Below are 17,571 nucleotides of genomic sequence, written 5' to 3' on the forward strand. Positions count from 1 at the left end.
TTTTTGGTCCCACTGAGATTCGAACCTGGATCACTGGGGTGAAAGCCCAGAGCACTAACCACTACCCTATGGAAGCCTTGCTCTCAGTGTAAGGGACATGTATGGTTTTATGGTTACACGAGCAACTGTGTTGCAAATTTTCTATGATAAAATGATTTGGTCCCACTGAGATTCGAACCTGGGTCGCTGGGGTGAGAGCCCAGAGTACTAACCACTACCCTATGGAAGCCTTGCTCTCAGTACATGGAACATGTATGGTTCTATGGTTACACGAGCAACTGTTGCAAATTTTCTATGATAAAATGTTTCGGTCCCACTGAGATTCGAACCGGGGTCGCTGGGGTGACAGACCAGAGTACTAACCACTACCCTATGGAAGCCTTGCTCTCAGTACATGGAACATGTATGGTTCTATGGTTACACGAGCAACTGTGTTGCAAATTTTCTATGATAAAATGTTTCGGTCCCACTGAGATTCGAACCGGGGTCACTGGGGTGACAGACCAGAGTACTAACCACTACCCTATGGAAGCCTTGCTCTCAGTACATGGAACATGTATGGTTCTATGGTTACACGAGCAACTGTGTTGCAAATTTTCTATGATAAAATGTTTCGGTCCCACTGAGATTCGAACCGGGGTCACTGGGGTGACAGACCAGAGTACTAACCACTACCCTATGCCTTGGTCCTAGTTCATGGGACATGTATGGTTTTATGGTTACACGAGCAACTATATTGCAAATTTTCTATGATAAAATTTTTTTTGTTCACACTGAGATTCGAACCTAGGTCGCTGGGGTGAAAGCCCAGAGCACTAACCACTAACCTATGGAAGCCTTGCTGTCAATACATGGAACATGTATGGTTTTATGGAGCAGCTCACAAGCGACTAGCTGAAGACTCCACAGCAGATGTCACCACAACACGTTGTGTACACGAACACCTAGCAAAGTACAATTTAAAATGACACTTTCGAAGTACCCAAAGTTAAACTTACAAAAGAAAACTCATAATAAATAAAAGTTACACAAGAAGAGCCCTAACGTGGCACTTGACAGCTGTCAGTGTCAAATGCAAAATGTAAACAAGGACCATGTGAAAATTAGGTCAATGCAATCTCCGGTTAGAATATGTTATTTTGTAGGTATTAACAAGTAGAATAGTTTTAAATTAGTCACAATTATTTAGGCAGATAATTATGGGATATTTTGGTACACTACACGAGGTAAAAAAAATAAAATGCATGATTAAGCTGATTTTTATGTTTTAATTGGCGAATATAAAAACAAGGAATAAGACGCCAGAAGCAAATTTCAAACCAGCAATCTAATGTGAAATTGCAGTAGATATATTGGATAACAATATTTAGGCGTATATAGGTATACACGTTATTTAAAAACGACTATAAGTGTTATACTACGATACAAGTGTTTACCAGCTCAGTGGCCTAAGAGGAGAGTGTCCGCCCTGAGATTGGGAGGTTGTGGGTTCAAACCCCTGCCGAGTCATACCAGTGACTATAACAATGGTACCCATTTCTTCCCTGCTTGGCACTCAGTGTAAGGGGTTGAAATGGGCCCCCCCCCTGCTGCTCACGATCATTGGGACTTTTGGCACTCATGTAGGTTAAAACAGCATTTAATAAAATGAAGCACCACACTTAGACCCCTCTGGAGAAGTGGCTCCCTTTAGGAACCGTCCCAGTCGATCTAGGCAAGAATAGTCCACAGCATCACCTCTGGAGAAGTGGTCCTCCTCAAATCTTGTCCAGGCTGGTTGATGCAGAATTCTTACAGGAGAGGATAAGCGGAAGTATAATAGGCCAAAATCTATGCAAATATAGCTCAAGTCACATTGGGACTTTTGGCACTCAGTTTAAGCCGAGCTTGACACCTGTGACCTTTGACCATGATATTTCCCTAATGAAGTGGCCTGTTATTAGGTACACTTGAAAATGGCAGTGTACCTAATGGAGTGTCCGAATGACGTCACGGATCCAACAGCCAATTAGGAGGTGGGGGTGAGGGCGGGAGTGTTACTTTTCACTTTTAATTAAGCTTTTTCCTCTAATGGCCTGTGATTTAGTACACCTCATGGACAACATACAATAGGTACACTACACGAGGTAAAAAAAATAAATAAATAAGAAAGTGTAGCAAACGATTCGGTGAACAACTATTTTGAACAAAAATTTTGAGTGAACCGATTCCAGATTCAAACTGGAATGCACATCACTAGTACAAAAAAATGTGGACCACCATCACCTGATAGGTTGAAATAGCTGACTGGTTAGTGACATGGGCGCGTGCTCGGTAAAAACTTGGTTCGATCCCAGGTGTGAGAATATTTTACAATGTGCTTTTATTGTGCAATTAACCCTTTGTTTATCTATTCTTTTTTTCTCTTTACCTCGTGTATTTGACTACTTGCTCTTTATTTGGGGGAACACCAACACATATTACACAACGTAAAACACAAATATATATATAAAGCAGTTAACCAAATGTCAAATTTTTGTTTTCATGCCCAAAAAATAAAAAGGAATAAAACACCAGACAAGTTTAACCAGGTTTTAATGTTTATTAAAAAAATAAATAATAAATGTAAATTTCAAACCAGCAATCTGATGTGAAATTGCAGTAGATATATTGGCTAACAGTATTTAGGCGTATATATGCATATACGTTATTTAAAAACTACTATAAGTGTTATAAAATCAAGATTACCCAAAGAGAAGCATAAGCGTTGTTTGCATGAAGGCGCATCGCTTCATGCAATAAAGTTAGCCGTTTGCTAACTTGGAGCTTGGAGAAAACGCGCATAAAAGAAGTGCTGTTTCACTGAGTGGTTCTTTCTTTCCATGGCAAATCGTAAATCTACATTCTGGCTTACATAGTTCACGCCGGGAGGGTGACGCAACACGTTCACTGACTGATCCGTTGATGCACGGGAAGGAAGGCAGTTGATCCATTGACTCGTTCGCGAACGGGAAAGTCAGGATTTGTTCCCTCACTGACCGTTCTTGCGATGAACTGGAAATGCAAATCACTCACTCACTAACTCGTTCACTCATAGATCCGTTCAGTTGTTGAACGGGAAATGCAATTCACGACTCGTTCGTGAACAGGAAGTTACGTCATTTTCTTCTTCGTTTTGTTTTACGGCGAGGTGGTACCAGCTTCAATGCGCATTCCTGACACCTACTGGTTAAAGTCATATGAACTGAAAAAAGAACGAATCACTTTAGGATTGGTATAGCACCGCCCTAACCTGACCAAAACGACCATGTATTGTAAGGCTTTTCTTATTTAAAGAAAAAAAAAAGACCATGTAAGTAAGGCTTATTTAGGAGAAAAAAAACAATATGACCATATATAATGCAAACACAAAAGAAGCAACAATCGTTTGCACTTTTTGTTACCATGTCCATCTGAGGTTGCAATGTTGTCTGGACATACTTCCGTGTACATAAGAATAAGACGTAATCTAGTTTCTGAAATGACAGTGATTAAATGGCTACTTGAGCTGAGGCCAGAATCATAATGTGATTGTTAATCAATTTGAAAAATATTTGCGAGCTACATTAATTCTATTGACAAATACAATAATTTAAAAAAAACATTTTGATTGAAATTTTTTTATTGGATCAACATGGTCTCTTTGTATTGTTTTTTATTTTATTTTTGATTTCTCATCGAATCCACAATCATCTTTATTCCACTTTGACTGCTGAGCAGCTTGTCCAATATTTTCATATATTCTGGGTTAGCTTGACTGAGGACGGAGGTTAAATCAGTGGTCTCTGTGTCTTTTGAAGCTGATGAATCTGGACAAAAACCTGGCAAATTAAAAGACAAAGTAAGTACTAGTACTTAAATGAGCTATAACTCTCCAGTAATATCTAACAAATTAAAAGGTAAAAGTTTGTTTTTCGAGCAGGCTAATCTTGCCAGTCTCACAGATATGTAGTCACTCTGCCTCAAGATAGAAATACAGCAAATGAAAATTGAGATTTTTTTTTTTAAATTATATCATTGAATTGAAGTGTGAGGTAAGTGGTTTGGACAGTTTGAGTTTGAAAAGCCACCACATCATATTATTGAAAAAGTCAAATGTCCTCACCTTTGTTTGCAGTCAGGATGGCGGGTGGGGGTAAATTCAGACATGCGGCCTGCCTCTTGAACTCATCAATCTCAGCACTCGTTAATTTTGGTCTTCTGGCTGGAGAACACAAAACTCATATTCCCTCAAGTGGACTTTTGACAGCTTTAAAACAGGACAATTAATCTTTTGTTTGCTAGCTTAAAAGATTACCATGCATGTCAGCCATATTTGTAGAATGTGTTTTTGCTGTGTACCAAAGGAGGCATGTAGCAACCATCAAAGTCATATAAATTTTGGACCCTTTTTGTTGGAATTGCCCTTAGAGCACAGGTTGACCGTCACCTCTGGCCGACTATTGAAAACTACCCCACATATTGTCAGACACTTGTCGGTTTTGGCCGCGTGGTTCGGCCCAAGGGAGGTGAACAGTCCATCAAGAGATGTAGTTGTAATTCTTACTCAAAAGCTGCATAGTACGGTATGTGCTTTCTCCCAAGGTAGTGTTAGACAGAAGAAGAATGCAGTCAGAGCAGCTGGTCCTCAAGAGAACTTCACTAGCAGAGAGGGGATGCTCTAATGCAAACACACAAAAGAAACGTCCATTTGCACTTTTTGTTAGCACAAAGTCCAAAAAATGATCAATGTGAATGTTTACCCGTGTGCAGAGTGTTGTTGACCAAGGTCAACTTTGAAGTGATACTGAAGCATCGGCCCAATCTTTTCAAAAACACGACAGGTCATAATATTCAATATGTGAACCAAACACAATCTGTAATTACTGTACATTTTCTGGACTTGAAACACAAAGATGGAGTCGCTCTCATTGGCCGGGAAGACTTTCCCCCACACGTTTTCCACAAACATCTTCAACAGGAGTTTGGAGCCTGGAATGTCAGTACTTTCTAGCGCAAACGTCCACACGCCCAAGAGCTGCAACACACAAAGCAGAAACAATACTTGCACGCAATTGATCGTATTCATTGACTCAACCGGGGAAGTAATTTACCGGGTCGCGACTTGGGATTTCCACCTGCTGGGTCAACGTGTCACAGTCAGAGGTCAGAGGGGCCGAGAGGCCTGCTGAAAGAAACGTGAAAGCAAGGATTAAGAACAACATCATGGCTAGATCAGCGTGTTGATTTGCGTGAAAATATTGTGGCTGCTTGGTCTAGAATGCAACTGTTTAAAGCAATTCGAGTGTTTATAAATGTATCAAAGTTCAGCCACTTGTTTACACACGTTTTGTAATGTGTTTTGAGATGGAGGGGAATGTTTAGCCAAAAATGTTCACTTATTAACTTTTCGGGAAATGGGATTGATAATTGTGTAAGAAACTGAGATTGTTGACGTCCACTTTTTGTTTTTCTTCATTTTATTCATTGGGGGCCACGTTCCAATACGATTTCCAAGTTACCCTCGTTAAACACACGAGTGAAAAGTTTAGTTCATTTTCACCTTCTGCAGGAGCCTAACTTTTGACTCAGGCGCACTTAACGAGGGATTTTTTTTTTAGGATGACATATCATATTGGAACGTGGCCCCCGAGGACTGGAATTCCATTGGTCTAAGCCAAAGTATAGCGCTAACAAATAATATATAATCCAGCCCACTCAGAGTCCTGTCAATAGGTAATTATATTGATTTTGCTGATTGATTTTGCTGATGTCAATCAAAATTATGTTGAATAATTATAATTCAATTGTGATACCTCTTACATTAATTGTAAAATGTATATATTAGATGCAAACATTTGACTATTGTGCCCAAAACAGAGAGCACACAAGTATTAGGTTGTGTTTTATGTGCGGTATATAAATAGATATGTATTATTATTAACCTTAACAGCAAATCATAGCAACCAACTATTGACAACTACTATAGGTTTTTCTTTTGTGTTTTCTCACACAAAATAAGTTGCCTAAACCTGATCGAAGCATTACTCTCACAATCTCCCTTTCAAAGGTAAATAAAGTATTATTTTATGAATGAACTTTATTAGTAAATCAGAGCAACACACTACTTGTTTGATTTGAGCGTGTACACTAGCAGATGCGTGAACAGCACAATACTGTCAAAGTATTTTCCAACAATCAGTTGATAAAGAAGTCAAAAAGTTGGTCGAGAAGCTTCGCAACCCGCTGTCCCATCTTGGCCTCTAACATCGAGTTGAAGGCAGCAAGTCCATCCGAGGTTGCAATGTTGTCTGGGCAGAGTTCTGTGGACATGACATAATATAGCGTTTGAAATGATGGTGACTCAATGACTACGTGATCCGAGACTTCTCACCATAGCTCGGGTCCATCATGAGTGGGGAGGGCATCTGGAGACACTTTGCTTGCATCTTGAGCATCTCCACATCGGCAAGTGAGACGCTCCGTTGCCTGCCTGGAGATCAAGCAAGCAGCCATCAACCAAACAAACACCGACTGAGAGCTTGGATCAACAAACCAACCATCGATTCAAACATAAATCGGGCAACCAACTTTCAACCAACAACCAAGTCACACTCAACCAAGAAACACCCAAGCAAAGTTCAACCAATCAACTTCAAACCTTGCAATAATTGGCCAAAACAAAAATCAGCCAAGCAACCAAACAGCCAATCAACAAGTGACAAAAACAAAACTCAGTCAAGTAAAAATCAACTAAGCAATAATGAAGCATCAACCAAGCATCAGTCAACCAAGTGTCTCATTTCTCTCCCGACGTCAGTCATAGAAAAATGACAAATTTCACTGCATGTCTTACTGAACAGCAAAAGACTCTTAAAGGAGTCTTGGCTGGTTTTGACTTCTTCATAGACCACCAGGCAGTCTGCACAGTCTGTCTGCAGGTATACTTCCTTGAGGTAAAACGGATGCTCTGTCAAAAACAACACACGAGAAAAAAAATCCTTGTAGTGGATCATTAAACCAAAAAATATCTTATCTTAATTCGTGTCCGCTCACCGATCAATAATGTGCTGTTTTGCATGGTCACGTTGTAGATCATCCCGGAACACTCGCCATAGCTAGAGAGAGAGTCCCAGTTAACGATTGGTTTTTAGTTGCAATTGTGTCACAACTACTGTATTTACATTCTCTGCGTCTGTAAGATGGTGAGCACGTTGCTGAGGGAGGTAGCGCGGATGTCCAACCAGATGCTGTTGAGCAGATGTCCCAGAGATCGACTTCCCGGGAGGTCGGAGCTCCCCCCGATGTACAGCCAGCGCCCCAACATCTGTCAAGTCCACAACACTGATTCCTCCAAAAATCATGGATGCGGGTTTACACTTACTTCTTCATTGCTGATGCTGATTGGCTTCAGCAAAGTGTCACAGCTCGTCAACGGAGCAGCGCGACCCACGCAGAGAAGAGCGAGCAAAAGAACGACGACCCCGCAGCTCTTCATCTTCCCTTCTGACGGCTTTTTGAGAACCTTTTTACCCTTCCAGCTGTGGACGTTAGTGAAGCAAAGCGAACCAGGCAGAAGGGTTTTTGTGTTCGATGGGAGAGAGGGGGGTGACCTTTGACCCTTATGAGGAATGGAAGGAATCTCGATCTAATCGGCGTTTTACAGAGCAGCTTTGTTGAGGCGATTATTGCCATTTGGTCTAAAATCCTTAAAAGTACCTGCGAGGATAAGTTACGGAGTAGTTTGATATGTGCATGCGCTTTGCATCACTGCTCTAATCTCTTTCTGTAACACTTGGTGGTCACTTGTGATGATCAAGTGAAGACTGAGTGATTAATTAAGTCACTAATTCAACTTTTATGACAAAGAGCCCTTGTGGGATTCTTTCATCTGCTATTCTTTGTTTGATCACAGCAGGGTTCGGGACAATTCTTTAAAAAAAATAAAAAGAAAGATCAGAGCAGAGTGAATATGTGTCCAATAGGTACTGCAGTGGGATTCGATTGTTTGCGATAACAATTTTTATTGACAACAAATTTGTTTTTGTCAATAGATGGTGATCACCGGGCCTCACAGACATTAAAAAAAATGTGACTGTCCGTTGCCCGGTTTTCCCACAAAACAGTGACGCACCACATTATGCTACTTATTCAACAATAACTAGACATTTATAAAAATGTCATTGAGTTTTGAATTATGCAACAAAATATTGTCATTACATTGATTATGAATGAAATATTAAAAATGTCTAATTCCAACAAATCAGGTTATTACTACTACTTAAAGCTGGGCTTACATTTTCTGTCTGTTAACATTAATTGTAAACAGAGTAGTGTTTTTTTTTTCCCCACTTACATTCGTTTCATTAACGCTCAGGTAAGTTCTGCTGTCTCGTTGTTTTACTGGCATTGATTTTTACTGCCTGCACAGAGTTACAAGAACAAAATAGTAATTTTGCAACCTACTAATTTACAAAATTATACTCATATACAAAAAACTGAGATTCTAACCTCCAAGTGAGAACCATAGGCACCACTAAATGCAAATTAAGGATATTTAATCCATTGAGCCAAGTTATCAAAAACGTGTTCTTTAATTGAAGTTGACAAACTCTGGAACTAATGACTCTTAATACACAATATGAATCATCATGACAAACAAAAAGAGAAAGGAAACAAGGACCTTGTTGGGAGGACAAAAGGAGGGAGGAGGCTGAGGCAATGAGGTCATCCAGTGGTGGAGAGATGCAAAATGGCTGCGCCTTCACTACCTCCTCTGCTGCGGCCGCAACGGCGACATTGCAGGATGGGAAAACAGCAGATAAAAGTGGTGAATGGAAATTGATGTTGAAAAGTGACAGGATACATGTCACTGTGGCCTCGATTTTACACTCTTGTCTTTAGTGGGTCGGACAGAAAGACAGAGGGGGTGATGGGGGGCAGGGGTGCTCACTCCATGGCTTCCTGGTTCTCTTGGTCTGCGCCCATGTCCTCACTGGCCTCTTTTCCCTCCTTGCTTCTCTTGCTCTTCTTGTGTTTGTGCCTCCGGTGGCTGTCGGTCTCTTCACTGTCGTGCCTCCTCCTGCTGCTGCTGCTAATGGAGAAAGGGAGACAAGGTGGAAACTCAAGTAAGTGCAAAGTTAGCAGCACAGTTGAAGGGTACAAAAGGTGAGTGGGAGAGAAAATAGAGAGGGGGAAATCAATAGAGAGGAATGGAAAAAGGACGGGGCAAAAAGGGGGCGCCGTGACGCCGAGGCTGGAAAACGAGACAACGGCGTACCTGCGAGATGACTTGTGGCGTCCCTCGTCTTTCTCCCGATGCCGCCTGTCTCGGTGTCGGTCCTCCTTCTCGCGGCTCGCCCGCTCACGATGGCGGTCTCCGTAACCGCGTTCCTGGTACTCGCGGTAACGATACCGCTCTTCATCGCTGCGGCAAGTGAAAGGCGTGTAAGCAGGTGGGCAAATATATAATTGTGTTGACCCCAACAAAAAGCCACTTTTAACAGTTATGAGAATACCATTTTCATCTCACCTTGTGTAGCCGATCACCGCGGGGCTGTGATCACGTTCTCGCTCTCTCTCTCGCTCATGCGTCCTCTCTCGGGGTCGCTCTCGCTCCTTCTCTCGTTTGTCATCCCGACGGGAGTAGTAGTCCCACGGTTTGGCGTTTTCCATCAACGGGGGCCAGGACGTCGGCACGCCTCCAGACAGGGGGGGAGGGTAGGCTCCTGAAGACAAGGTGGCAGCGTAAGGGTTTCAATGTTTAGCGCCCAGCAGCCAATGGACGCTGCAGAAAATGAGCATTCAAGTTGGCTACCTTGAGGGAATGGATACGGGGGGATAGAGCGTCCGTCGTAACCTCCAGCATGGCTGCAGAGAAAATGCAAGAGCTGTAACACTATGGTCGTGTGTGTGGTTTGTATATAAAACATATTTTACAGCAAAAATACCAGTATATGTTACCTGTCCATAGTAGGAATGATTGAAGGTGGGGGGCCACTGGGTGGAGGTGGAAACCCAGGAGGAGGAACAGTGATGGGCAACCCTGAGAGGAACAAAAACAGAAAGAACCAATTAGCCTTCACATGCCGCACAAATATCGTTTGCATAAAATGAACTGGCAAAGCAATACAATTTTAAACTCACGGGGAGGCGGGATAAGTGGCGGTGCTGAGCTGACGGGTGGTGGGGGGAGGAACGGGGGCGGGGGGATGTTTGGAGGCAGCGGGCCAGGGGGAAAGAAGGTGGGGATCTTCGTGGCGGAAGCATCAGCCTCCGATGTAGAGTGTTCAGAGATCACCTGTGCAACAAAAAAGGATTTGTTTTAAGTTAAGAATGTTGACTTCGCTGTTTGTGTGGCAGGGAGTGACTTAAGAACCTGGATATTATTGCCGTCGAGATTGTGCCTGCGCCGCCCTTCGACCCTACTGATGGTGGCTGTCCCTCCACCAATCACATCTATGGTACCGCTTGTCTTCCTGGGAAACGATCCAAAAACACACAATTGCTCATCAAGCTCACAGCTTCAGTTAAATATGCTGCATATCATTTTTCTTAACATAACCGCCCCGTCCAAACTGGTGTGCAAACATCATGATACCATTTTCAAACCCTCTACCCATTTTCTATAGTCAGTCCTCATTAAAGTTGCAATTGAGCTTTCCCACCAGCTGACTTTGGGCAAGAGGTGGTCCATGCCCCGCACTCGTTGCGAGTCAATTACAGGGAACGAAGAGAGGAAAAATAACATTCATTCTCACACTCATACCTTAGGGCAATTGAGTCTTCCCTTAGTCTTTATATGTAAGTTTTTGAAAAGAGAGAGGAAGGCACCCCCGTATTCATCTGCGTCTCAAAGCTTCCAAATGAGCCTTCGGTTTACCAACTACCGGACCAACATACAGAGAAGAAGCATTTCGTTTGTTGCTGGTCATTAAAAACACACCAGCTCCCCCTTTTCTTTTTACTATTCGCCGACTGGGACAATGTCGCGCCCACTTACGTATAAAAGGACATATCCGGGACAGGCGGACCAGTCCACTGAGGGGGGGAGATCCTACCAAGGGTAAAAGAAATGAGAGTAACAGACACCAACACACACAGAAAGGAAGATGTCTTTGTCTCGCGACGCTTTTTTTTTTTTATCGCAAACACATCGTTTTCAGGTTTACACATCTGATGTTCACTGTTTATGTGTCCCTTTTCCAACAAGAAAACAAAGCTGGTTTTCCTTCCACCCGTCTGTTGTCATGGTGACTGAAATGTCTTGAGAATAAAAGGCATTCAAGTTACCTAGGGACCTGACTGGTGGTGGACTTGTACAGGCTGGTCGGAGACGGGAAGTCAGATTTGGAAGTGTGAAGAGCAAGGCTGGATATTTCCTTGTCGTTGCCTGTCCTGCCTTGTTGGACCTGGGAAGGAATTTTGAAGAAAACAAAAGACACAAGAGGATAATTTTGTTCGCATTGTAATGATTTCCTAATCAAAAAGATAAATACGAGGACTTTGGAATTGAAAGAACCTAAGACGACATTAAGTGCTCACAGTAATTTTACTGGTCCCCGAGCCACTAGTTGAAACTTCCAGGCCCATGCGCAATCGCTTTTGTTTCTCACAGTAAGCCTTCCATGTGTCTTCATTAAAGCCGTAGTTGAAGTAGTCCGACAAGTCCGCCCCTGTAAATCAACAAGAGAACTTCATTCTTCAATTTGTTGCCAAGAATTGTTTTCACAACTACTTTGACTGCAAGGCAGAAATACTAACAGTGTGTCACAAATGTTCTGCTTCGAATGAAATGTCAGACTTTGCCACTACTATTACTGTGACCGATACATGTAGATAGATAGCTGTTAACGAAAAACAGCACAAAAGCCAGAAAATTCCATCCTGATTACGATGATGGACAAGTATGCACAAACATACCCGGTTTCCTCCAGGGCTTCTCCTCGAACGTCTCCATATCCACTTCAAGCACTGGGACACCATTAATGTTTCCAGGAGCATCGAGATCAACTCCTTTCACTTTTGAGGAAACTAGGGAGGGGAAAAAAAGGGTTGAACATGGCCCTAAAGATGTGCCAAAGATAGAGGACTACCTTGTCCATAAGATCTGGAGCCAGGTGTTTTGATATTGAGATTGACAGGTGGAGCACCATATGGTCTGTAGGAGAAAAAACAAACAAAAAACAAATTTAACATGCATCAAAAGTATCTCAATAGTCTTCTATGAATAGAAACGTTATCTCAGAAGCATACACGTATTGTGGAGCCCCAGTTTTAATGTCTCCAATGGTGACACGGACATCATCGTCGTCGTCGTCACTGTCGCTGTCACTCTCCACATCATCACCCACAGCGTCCTCGGTGGCCTGTGACTGTGAAAAACATTCATTGAAGGAACAGAACCGTATTTGATTCATTACAATTGCTGTTGCCTATTAAGAGGGCTACCTCTGACACCACACCGTTTCCTGTGGCATGTTCGGTAGGTTCCTCAGGAGGAGGAGTAGGGGCAGCAGGGGCCTCAGCAGGGGCCTCAGCAGGAGCACTGTGGATCAAATGAAAGTTTTGAATCCTGTTCAACCATGACTTCACAGGGTCACCTCTAGCAAAGTTAAACTTGACTGACACTGTTTAACTGTGCACACGTGCATTTCTGTTATATGTAATTTAATATTTAGAAGAGTTCCTGTATTTGGATTTTGGTGCACATATGATGTGTTTATCTGAGCCAATGGGGCGCACATCTCGAGTGCAAACGATCAGTACCAGTTTTTCAAGTGCCAGATTGAAGAAAGAAGCCAGAGGGGCTATAATTTGCATCACTCTAGTGAGGCCATACAGTCGCCAGACTTGGGTGCCAACTAGCGGCAGGTTATCTTCCCCTATTCGAAGTGCACGTCAGGTGTCCATTACCTGTCATCAGCTGGTTGTTTAGCTTCTTCGTCCTCTTCTTTGGTCTCGGTTTCATCTAAAAACAAGATAATACCGTGATTAAGTCACCCACGAAGAAACTTATGTCTTGTATTAAACATTACTGTGAATGTGAAAGCAAAATACACAACTGAGAATTTGATAAAATTGTTGTATATTGAAACCCCCACAGTGTCACGCGGCTAAGCTACAGATGCGCAGTCTGGCTAGCCAAGCTAAGCTAAGTCCCGGTCTCCAGAATTTGCTAAAACCTCTGTGATGAAAACTTTGCTATTTGGTTATTTCTAACTCGGTTGTCACTCAAATTGATGCCCCAATTGGATTTGAGCCCTCATGTAAGATGGCAAAGAAGCTTTTTACCTCCATATAGCCATTCTTCCTCCTCGTCTCCAGCGCCAGCCTCCGCCGTGGTCGTTTTGTCCGTTTCTTCGGCGACAGACATGTTTGCGAACTTTTAAAGCAGCTTTACTGACACGAGGCTGAACAGTTTTTCTCCGTGGAGGTGCACGCATATGATTATTCCCTTTAGAAGGGACGCAAATGTGTGAGAAAATATTAAGAGCTCATAGACTCATCTCCAACATTAGCTAGCTAGCGTCAAAACCGGAAGCGAATGAAGGCGCTCTCTCTGTAATGGTCAACGACTTGGTAGCTTAGTGTAGGTCGGATAACACAGTGCCCCTAGTGGCCAAAACACGTCAAAGTCAACTGGACTTGAACTGTTCGATAGTGTCTTCATGCCTTGGCTTTATATATTTAAATTTTTTGTTTTTATACTGTTTTTATATTTGATTGTGTATGCTATTTTATCTTTGTACGGCGTCCTTGAGTGCCTTGACAGGCGCCTTACAAATAAAATGTATTATTATTATTATTATTATTATTATTATTATTATTATTATTATTATTAATTATTATTATTATTCGTTCACCTGACCTTTTCTTTTTCTGAAGGACAAGGTTTACTCACTGAAAAGTCAGATATGTGACACTTTTGTTCAGTCTTCAGTCTTTTAGTGAGTTTACGGAGCAACATTTAGCCCTGTCAACAATAAAGTGGTGTCACGTGTCTACTGTTGTGGTTGTGTTGCGCATCAGAAGTCGCCCTAGTAATGTAACACGCATTGTAAAAGCATTTATGGCTTGTGACCAGTTAAGAGGGGCCACTTTAGAATGTCACTAATTGCCATTGGAAATCTGTGGATTCTCGTTTTTTCCCCACCACTTTAGCTATTAGAACCTCTTTACTGTGGTGATAATTCTGCATACAGATATCATGCCAACATCTTTTAATGTGGTGCATCTGGGATGGAAAAACAAAATCAACATCGTCACAGAGTGTTTATAGTGTGCCACATCTGATATAATTGAAAAGTGCTACTCTGTGTGTATCTACATGTTTGTTCACTGAGCAGTGCACACGCACAATGAAGGAAAGTGATCATTGCGCAATATTTCATTCTCTTTGTCTCTCCTCTCTCATCCATCACCCCCCGCCCCCTCCCATTTCCCCTCCCTTTTTTATTCTCGTTCTTATTTTTATGTTCATTTACGAACCAAAAACAGATAAAGCAAATGCAAGATTTTTGATACAAGTGTGCTCATTTAGAAGGGAGGAATACACAGGAAATAAGATTATGATTTTGACACGCCCCAATCAAATGAATCTCAACGAAACATAATACTGAAGTGAAAAAAGCAGCGTTCACTGGACACCACATTAGGTACAACTGCACAATCTAATAAGAACTGTATCAAATTCAGTAGTTCTTCTTTTGACAATAATAGCACTCAAAAATGAAAAAATAACTTTATAACATTCTTGTTTTATTTCACATAATTCCATTTTGAAAAACATTAACACAAGTCAGTCAATCCCAAAAAAAAATTGTGAGGGAAAACCTAAACTTTGTGATGGAAATGAACTTTAATAGGGGAAATTTGCAGTATCTGAGAAATTACATCTAAAATTGCCGTGTCTATTTGGGTGCGGTCCGAATAAATGTAATGTAATGTTGCTATGGATACTCGCAATGACTCGCAATCACTGGTTTTGAAATCCATGTGAAGAGGGAGGGGCATATTTGATATAACAACACTTGATTTTTTTCTACAACCACATTATAAATACAAAAAACCCAGTATGTAAAAATATTGTTTTGTAATGAACAGTTTTTAATCGACTGGTTTGTCTCAGTGATTAGATTTAATAATATTATGGCCATCATAAGACAAAATATCACATCTGCATTTTTATCTTACTGAAGTTTTTTTTTTTTTAATGCAATTCTTTGGAGCTGATTTTGTGCAACAACAAAAATAGCAACAATTAAATTTACTTATTAGACAATAATAGTTCAGAGAAACAAAACTCTGGTTTAAAACACACCAAATGACTATCATTATACAACAAGACCACTTTTTTTTTCTTCTTTTGAATTCCATCCTTTCTCCACACATACTCCTTCCCCATCTTTGCATTTCTTTCCCCCTCCTCATACACTAAGCACCATCTTCTCAGTCTCCGCCTGCCCACACCCTTCTCGCTCGCTTTACGCTGGATTAAGGCGGTTTTCAGCCAAGTCGATGCTAATCGTATTTATCCTGACCGAGGATGATCACAGGGCTATCGGCATAATTATACACGGTGATAATAGCGCACTCAGATACGCGCGGCATATCGTCAATCCACATCATCTCCCTGGATTACACGTGTGTGGTCTGAACGCAGCAGTTTTTCTTTTGTTCTGGACTATAAAGATCCATCTGTTGAGCTCATTAGTGCCCACTTGTTTCCTCCAGGAAATGTGGCTAGATAAACAAACATGCTCATAATGTACAGTTAAGATATTCAATATGAAATCTCTAATAATCCATGAGCAGACAGACAGAGAGAGAGAGAGAGAGCGCGAAAGAGACAGACAGACAGGCAGACAGACAGATTTTCAACAAGAATATATGACCTCACGCGACTTCGATTTATAATTCGACTGGCGAGTGCAAACCAACAGTGTGGCTTTTGGGGGTGTTTTTAACCGGTGCTCCTCTTTGTCTAGTCTATTAAGTGGGTCATAACAGGGGCATAAAACACCACAATTCGACTATAAAGTAACTCTTAGCAACCGCAGGGTCCGAAACGAAAATGAATATAGCAGCATCCTACTGCATCCAAGCGGGGGAAGATGGAGTGATCAAGTTCAAATGGGAGGGAGAGCATTGGATTGCATCGTAATAAAAGCTTGGCCATTCAGTGAAACACAAAACCATGAGGTATGATTTGTCTTTTTTTTCTTTTTTTAATGCGTGTGTTTTTCTGGGAGACTCCACGTGGCTGCCTGAGGGTGTGAAATCCATTTGTAGGTGATTGAATTAGCGTGTGTGTGTGTGTGTGTGTCTCATATAGGGAGAAGAAATGCAAGACAGAGGAGAGAGGAAGGTGAAAGAAAGCAAGAGAGAGAGAGAGGGAGGGAGAGAGAGAGAAAGCGAAGGGCATCTGGAGAGGAATGTTTGCATGATGTAATCTAATCGAAGTGGCTATTTTTCTACTATAAAACCTTTGCTGTCCTCCACGAGGCTGACGTCCTCATCTGTCTAAAAGCACTGAGTGACTCACACACAGAAACGCACACACACACACTAAGTCAGAGTGAGTCAGCCCAGGTCTGCTATAGACGTTCACCTCACTTATGAATAATGAAATAGGCGCAAGCAAAATAAACCGCTCGAGTGACATGTGAACTCGCTGGAAATGGACGTGCGTGGACGGTCCTGATGTAGAACAACATGTAGTGTCATTCTCACGGAGACATATGCTCAGCTCAGGTGTGTCGTACTTTGACACCTTCCCTTTGTTTGGGAGAACAGTGGGTGCCTGCCAGCTGGACAACAAGGATTTAACAACAAAACATTATTGTACAATCGCTTATTTTAATAAAATCTCCTAGATAAAATATTTGTCTTATTTTGTCAGGGCCCTTGAGTCAAAATACAAATCCTTCCCTGAACATGTTTGTGTGTCAAGGGTCACAAATATTAACTGAACACCATTAGCAATGATGCTGGATTAGCATTTATGCTAATCCTAACACATGACAAGAGTGTCAGATGGGTTATCTAGGGTCACCATGGCAATAACAAATACAGAATGATGGATGTATACAGTACATGAAAAAAAAAAAACATCTACAAGTTGACCTCGTTGACCCCTCATAGCAGCCCCGCTCCCCTTGTGTAAGATTATACAACCATAATCTGATTGTCGCCCAGCCCACATCAAACTGCCAATTTAGCAAAAGTAGTGTGGGGGGAAAAAGTGCATTATCACAGCAATGGAACGGATACATAAAGAGAATTTAGTCGAGCCACTTCATTAAACTGGGTTGAGTCGTTTCACACAAAATAAGATACGCCCTTTTAAGAAGACTTCGTGGCTACAAATATGAAATATGTCAACGTATTGACCACAAAAGCAATGATGTGTTGTTGTTTTTGTGCTTTTTAGAATTCTGTCATGAGCTCAAAAAGGCACAAACAGCCACGGGGCGATGCATAGAGGAATTCATCATGTGTGTGAGAAAAAAAAAAACACAATAGTCCCGCTGTCCGCTCACATGTTTCTCAGGAGCAGTCGCAGCATAAAGT

At 41.7% G+C, this 17,571-nt stretch overlaps 2 protein-coding genes across 5 annotated transcripts; both read right to left on the reverse strand.

Moving 5' to 3' along the window:
• Positions 1-3,622: 3,622 nt before the first annotated feature.
• On the reverse strand, positions 3,623-7,585 carry LOC125968974 (uncharacterized). Of its 2 annotated transcripts, XM_068650772.1 has the most exons (11): positions 7,382-7,585; positions 7,182-7,324; positions 7,054-7,115; positions 6,854-6,967; positions 6,392-6,490; positions 5,112-6,320; positions 4,890-5,035; positions 4,761-4,822; positions 4,565-4,678; positions 4,124-4,222; positions 3,623-3,839 (listed from the first exon to the last, which is right to left on the reverse strand). In XM_068650772.1, the coding sequence occupies exons 1-6, from the start codon at positions 7,493-7,495 to the stop codon at positions 6,196-6,198; spliced, it is 657 nt and encodes a 218-aa protein (XP_068506873.1). In that variant the 5' UTR covers positions 7,496-7,585; the 3' UTR covers positions 3,623-3,839; positions 4,124-4,222; positions 4,565-4,678; positions 4,761-4,822; positions 4,890-5,035; positions 5,112-6,195. The 2 variants fall into 2 exon arrangements, with proteins under 2 accessions (XP_068506873.1, XP_049576523.1); XM_049720566.1 differs by lacking the exons at positions 6,392-6,490; positions 6,854-6,967; positions 7,054-7,115; positions 7,182-7,324; positions 7,382-7,585 and having other exon boundaries at positions 5,112-5,294.
• A 987-nt stretch (positions 7,586-8,572) lies between these two features.
• fip1l1b (FIP1 like 1b (S. cerevisiae)) lies at positions 8,573-13,562 on the reverse strand. 3 transcript variants are annotated; one of them, XM_049720563.2, is made up of 16 exons: positions 13,291-13,562; positions 12,913-12,967; positions 12,448-12,544; positions 12,253-12,371; positions 12,093-12,157; positions 11,920-12,030; positions 11,542-11,672; positions 11,290-11,408; positions 11,000-11,053; positions 10,376-10,475; positions 10,144-10,297; positions 9,961-10,042; positions 9,815-9,867; positions 9,530-9,725; positions 9,278-9,424; positions 8,573-9,088 (listed from the first exon to the last, which is right to left on the reverse strand). In XM_049720563.2, the coding sequence occupies exons 1-16, from the start codon at positions 13,370-13,372 to the stop codon at positions 8,947-8,949; spliced, it is 1,707 nt and encodes a 568-aa protein (XP_049576520.1). In that variant the 5' UTR covers positions 13,373-13,562; the 3' UTR covers positions 8,573-8,946. The 3 variants fall into 3 exon arrangements, with proteins under 3 accessions (XP_049576520.1, XP_049576519.1, XP_049576522.1); XM_049720562.2 differs by having other exon boundaries at positions 8,573-9,091; positions 13,291-13,561; XM_049720565.2 differs by lacking the exon at positions 11,000-11,053.
• Positions 13,563-17,571: the final 4,009 nt, after the last annotated feature.

The sequence above is a fragment of the Syngnathus scovelli genome, chromosome 5 (assembly GCF_024217435.2).
Source record: "Syngnathus scovelli strain Florida chromosome 5, RoL_Ssco_1.2, whole genome shotgun sequence".
Lineage (NCBI taxonomy): Eukaryota > Metazoa > Chordata > Actinopteri > Syngnathiformes > Syngnathidae > Syngnathus > Syngnathus scovelli.

What these genes read in the sequence shown, in the direction of transcription:
- LOC125968974 (XM_049720566.1), bottom strand. Translation starts at nt 5,225, where the DNA reads ATGATGTTGTTCTTAATCCTTGCTTTCACGTTTCTTTCAGCAGGCCTC. An exon ending in GTGTTTCAAGTCCAGAAAAT is followed by an intron (nt 4,823 to 4,889) that starts GTACAGTAATTA and finishes GTTTTTGAAAAG; the next exon opens with ATTGGGCCGATGCTTCAGTA. An exon ending in CAACAACACTCTGCACACGG is followed by an intron (nt 4,679 to 4,760) that starts GTAAACATTCAC and finishes TGTTTGCATTAG; the next exon opens with AGCATCCCCTCTCTGCTAGT.
- fip1l1b (XM_049720562.2), bottom strand. Translation starts at nt 13,372, where the DNA reads ATGTCTGTCGCCGAAGAAACGGACAAAACGACCACGGCGGAGGCTGGC. An exon ending in TCGACGGCAATAATATCCAG is followed by an intron (nt 10,298 to 10,375) that starts GTTCTTAAGTCA and finishes TTTGTTGCACAG; the next exon opens with GTGATCTCTGAACACTCTAC. An exon ending in ATCATTCCTACTATGGACAG is followed by an intron (nt 9,868 to 9,960) that starts GTAACATATACT and finishes TTTTCTCTGCAG; the next exon opens with CCATGCTGGAGGTTACGACG.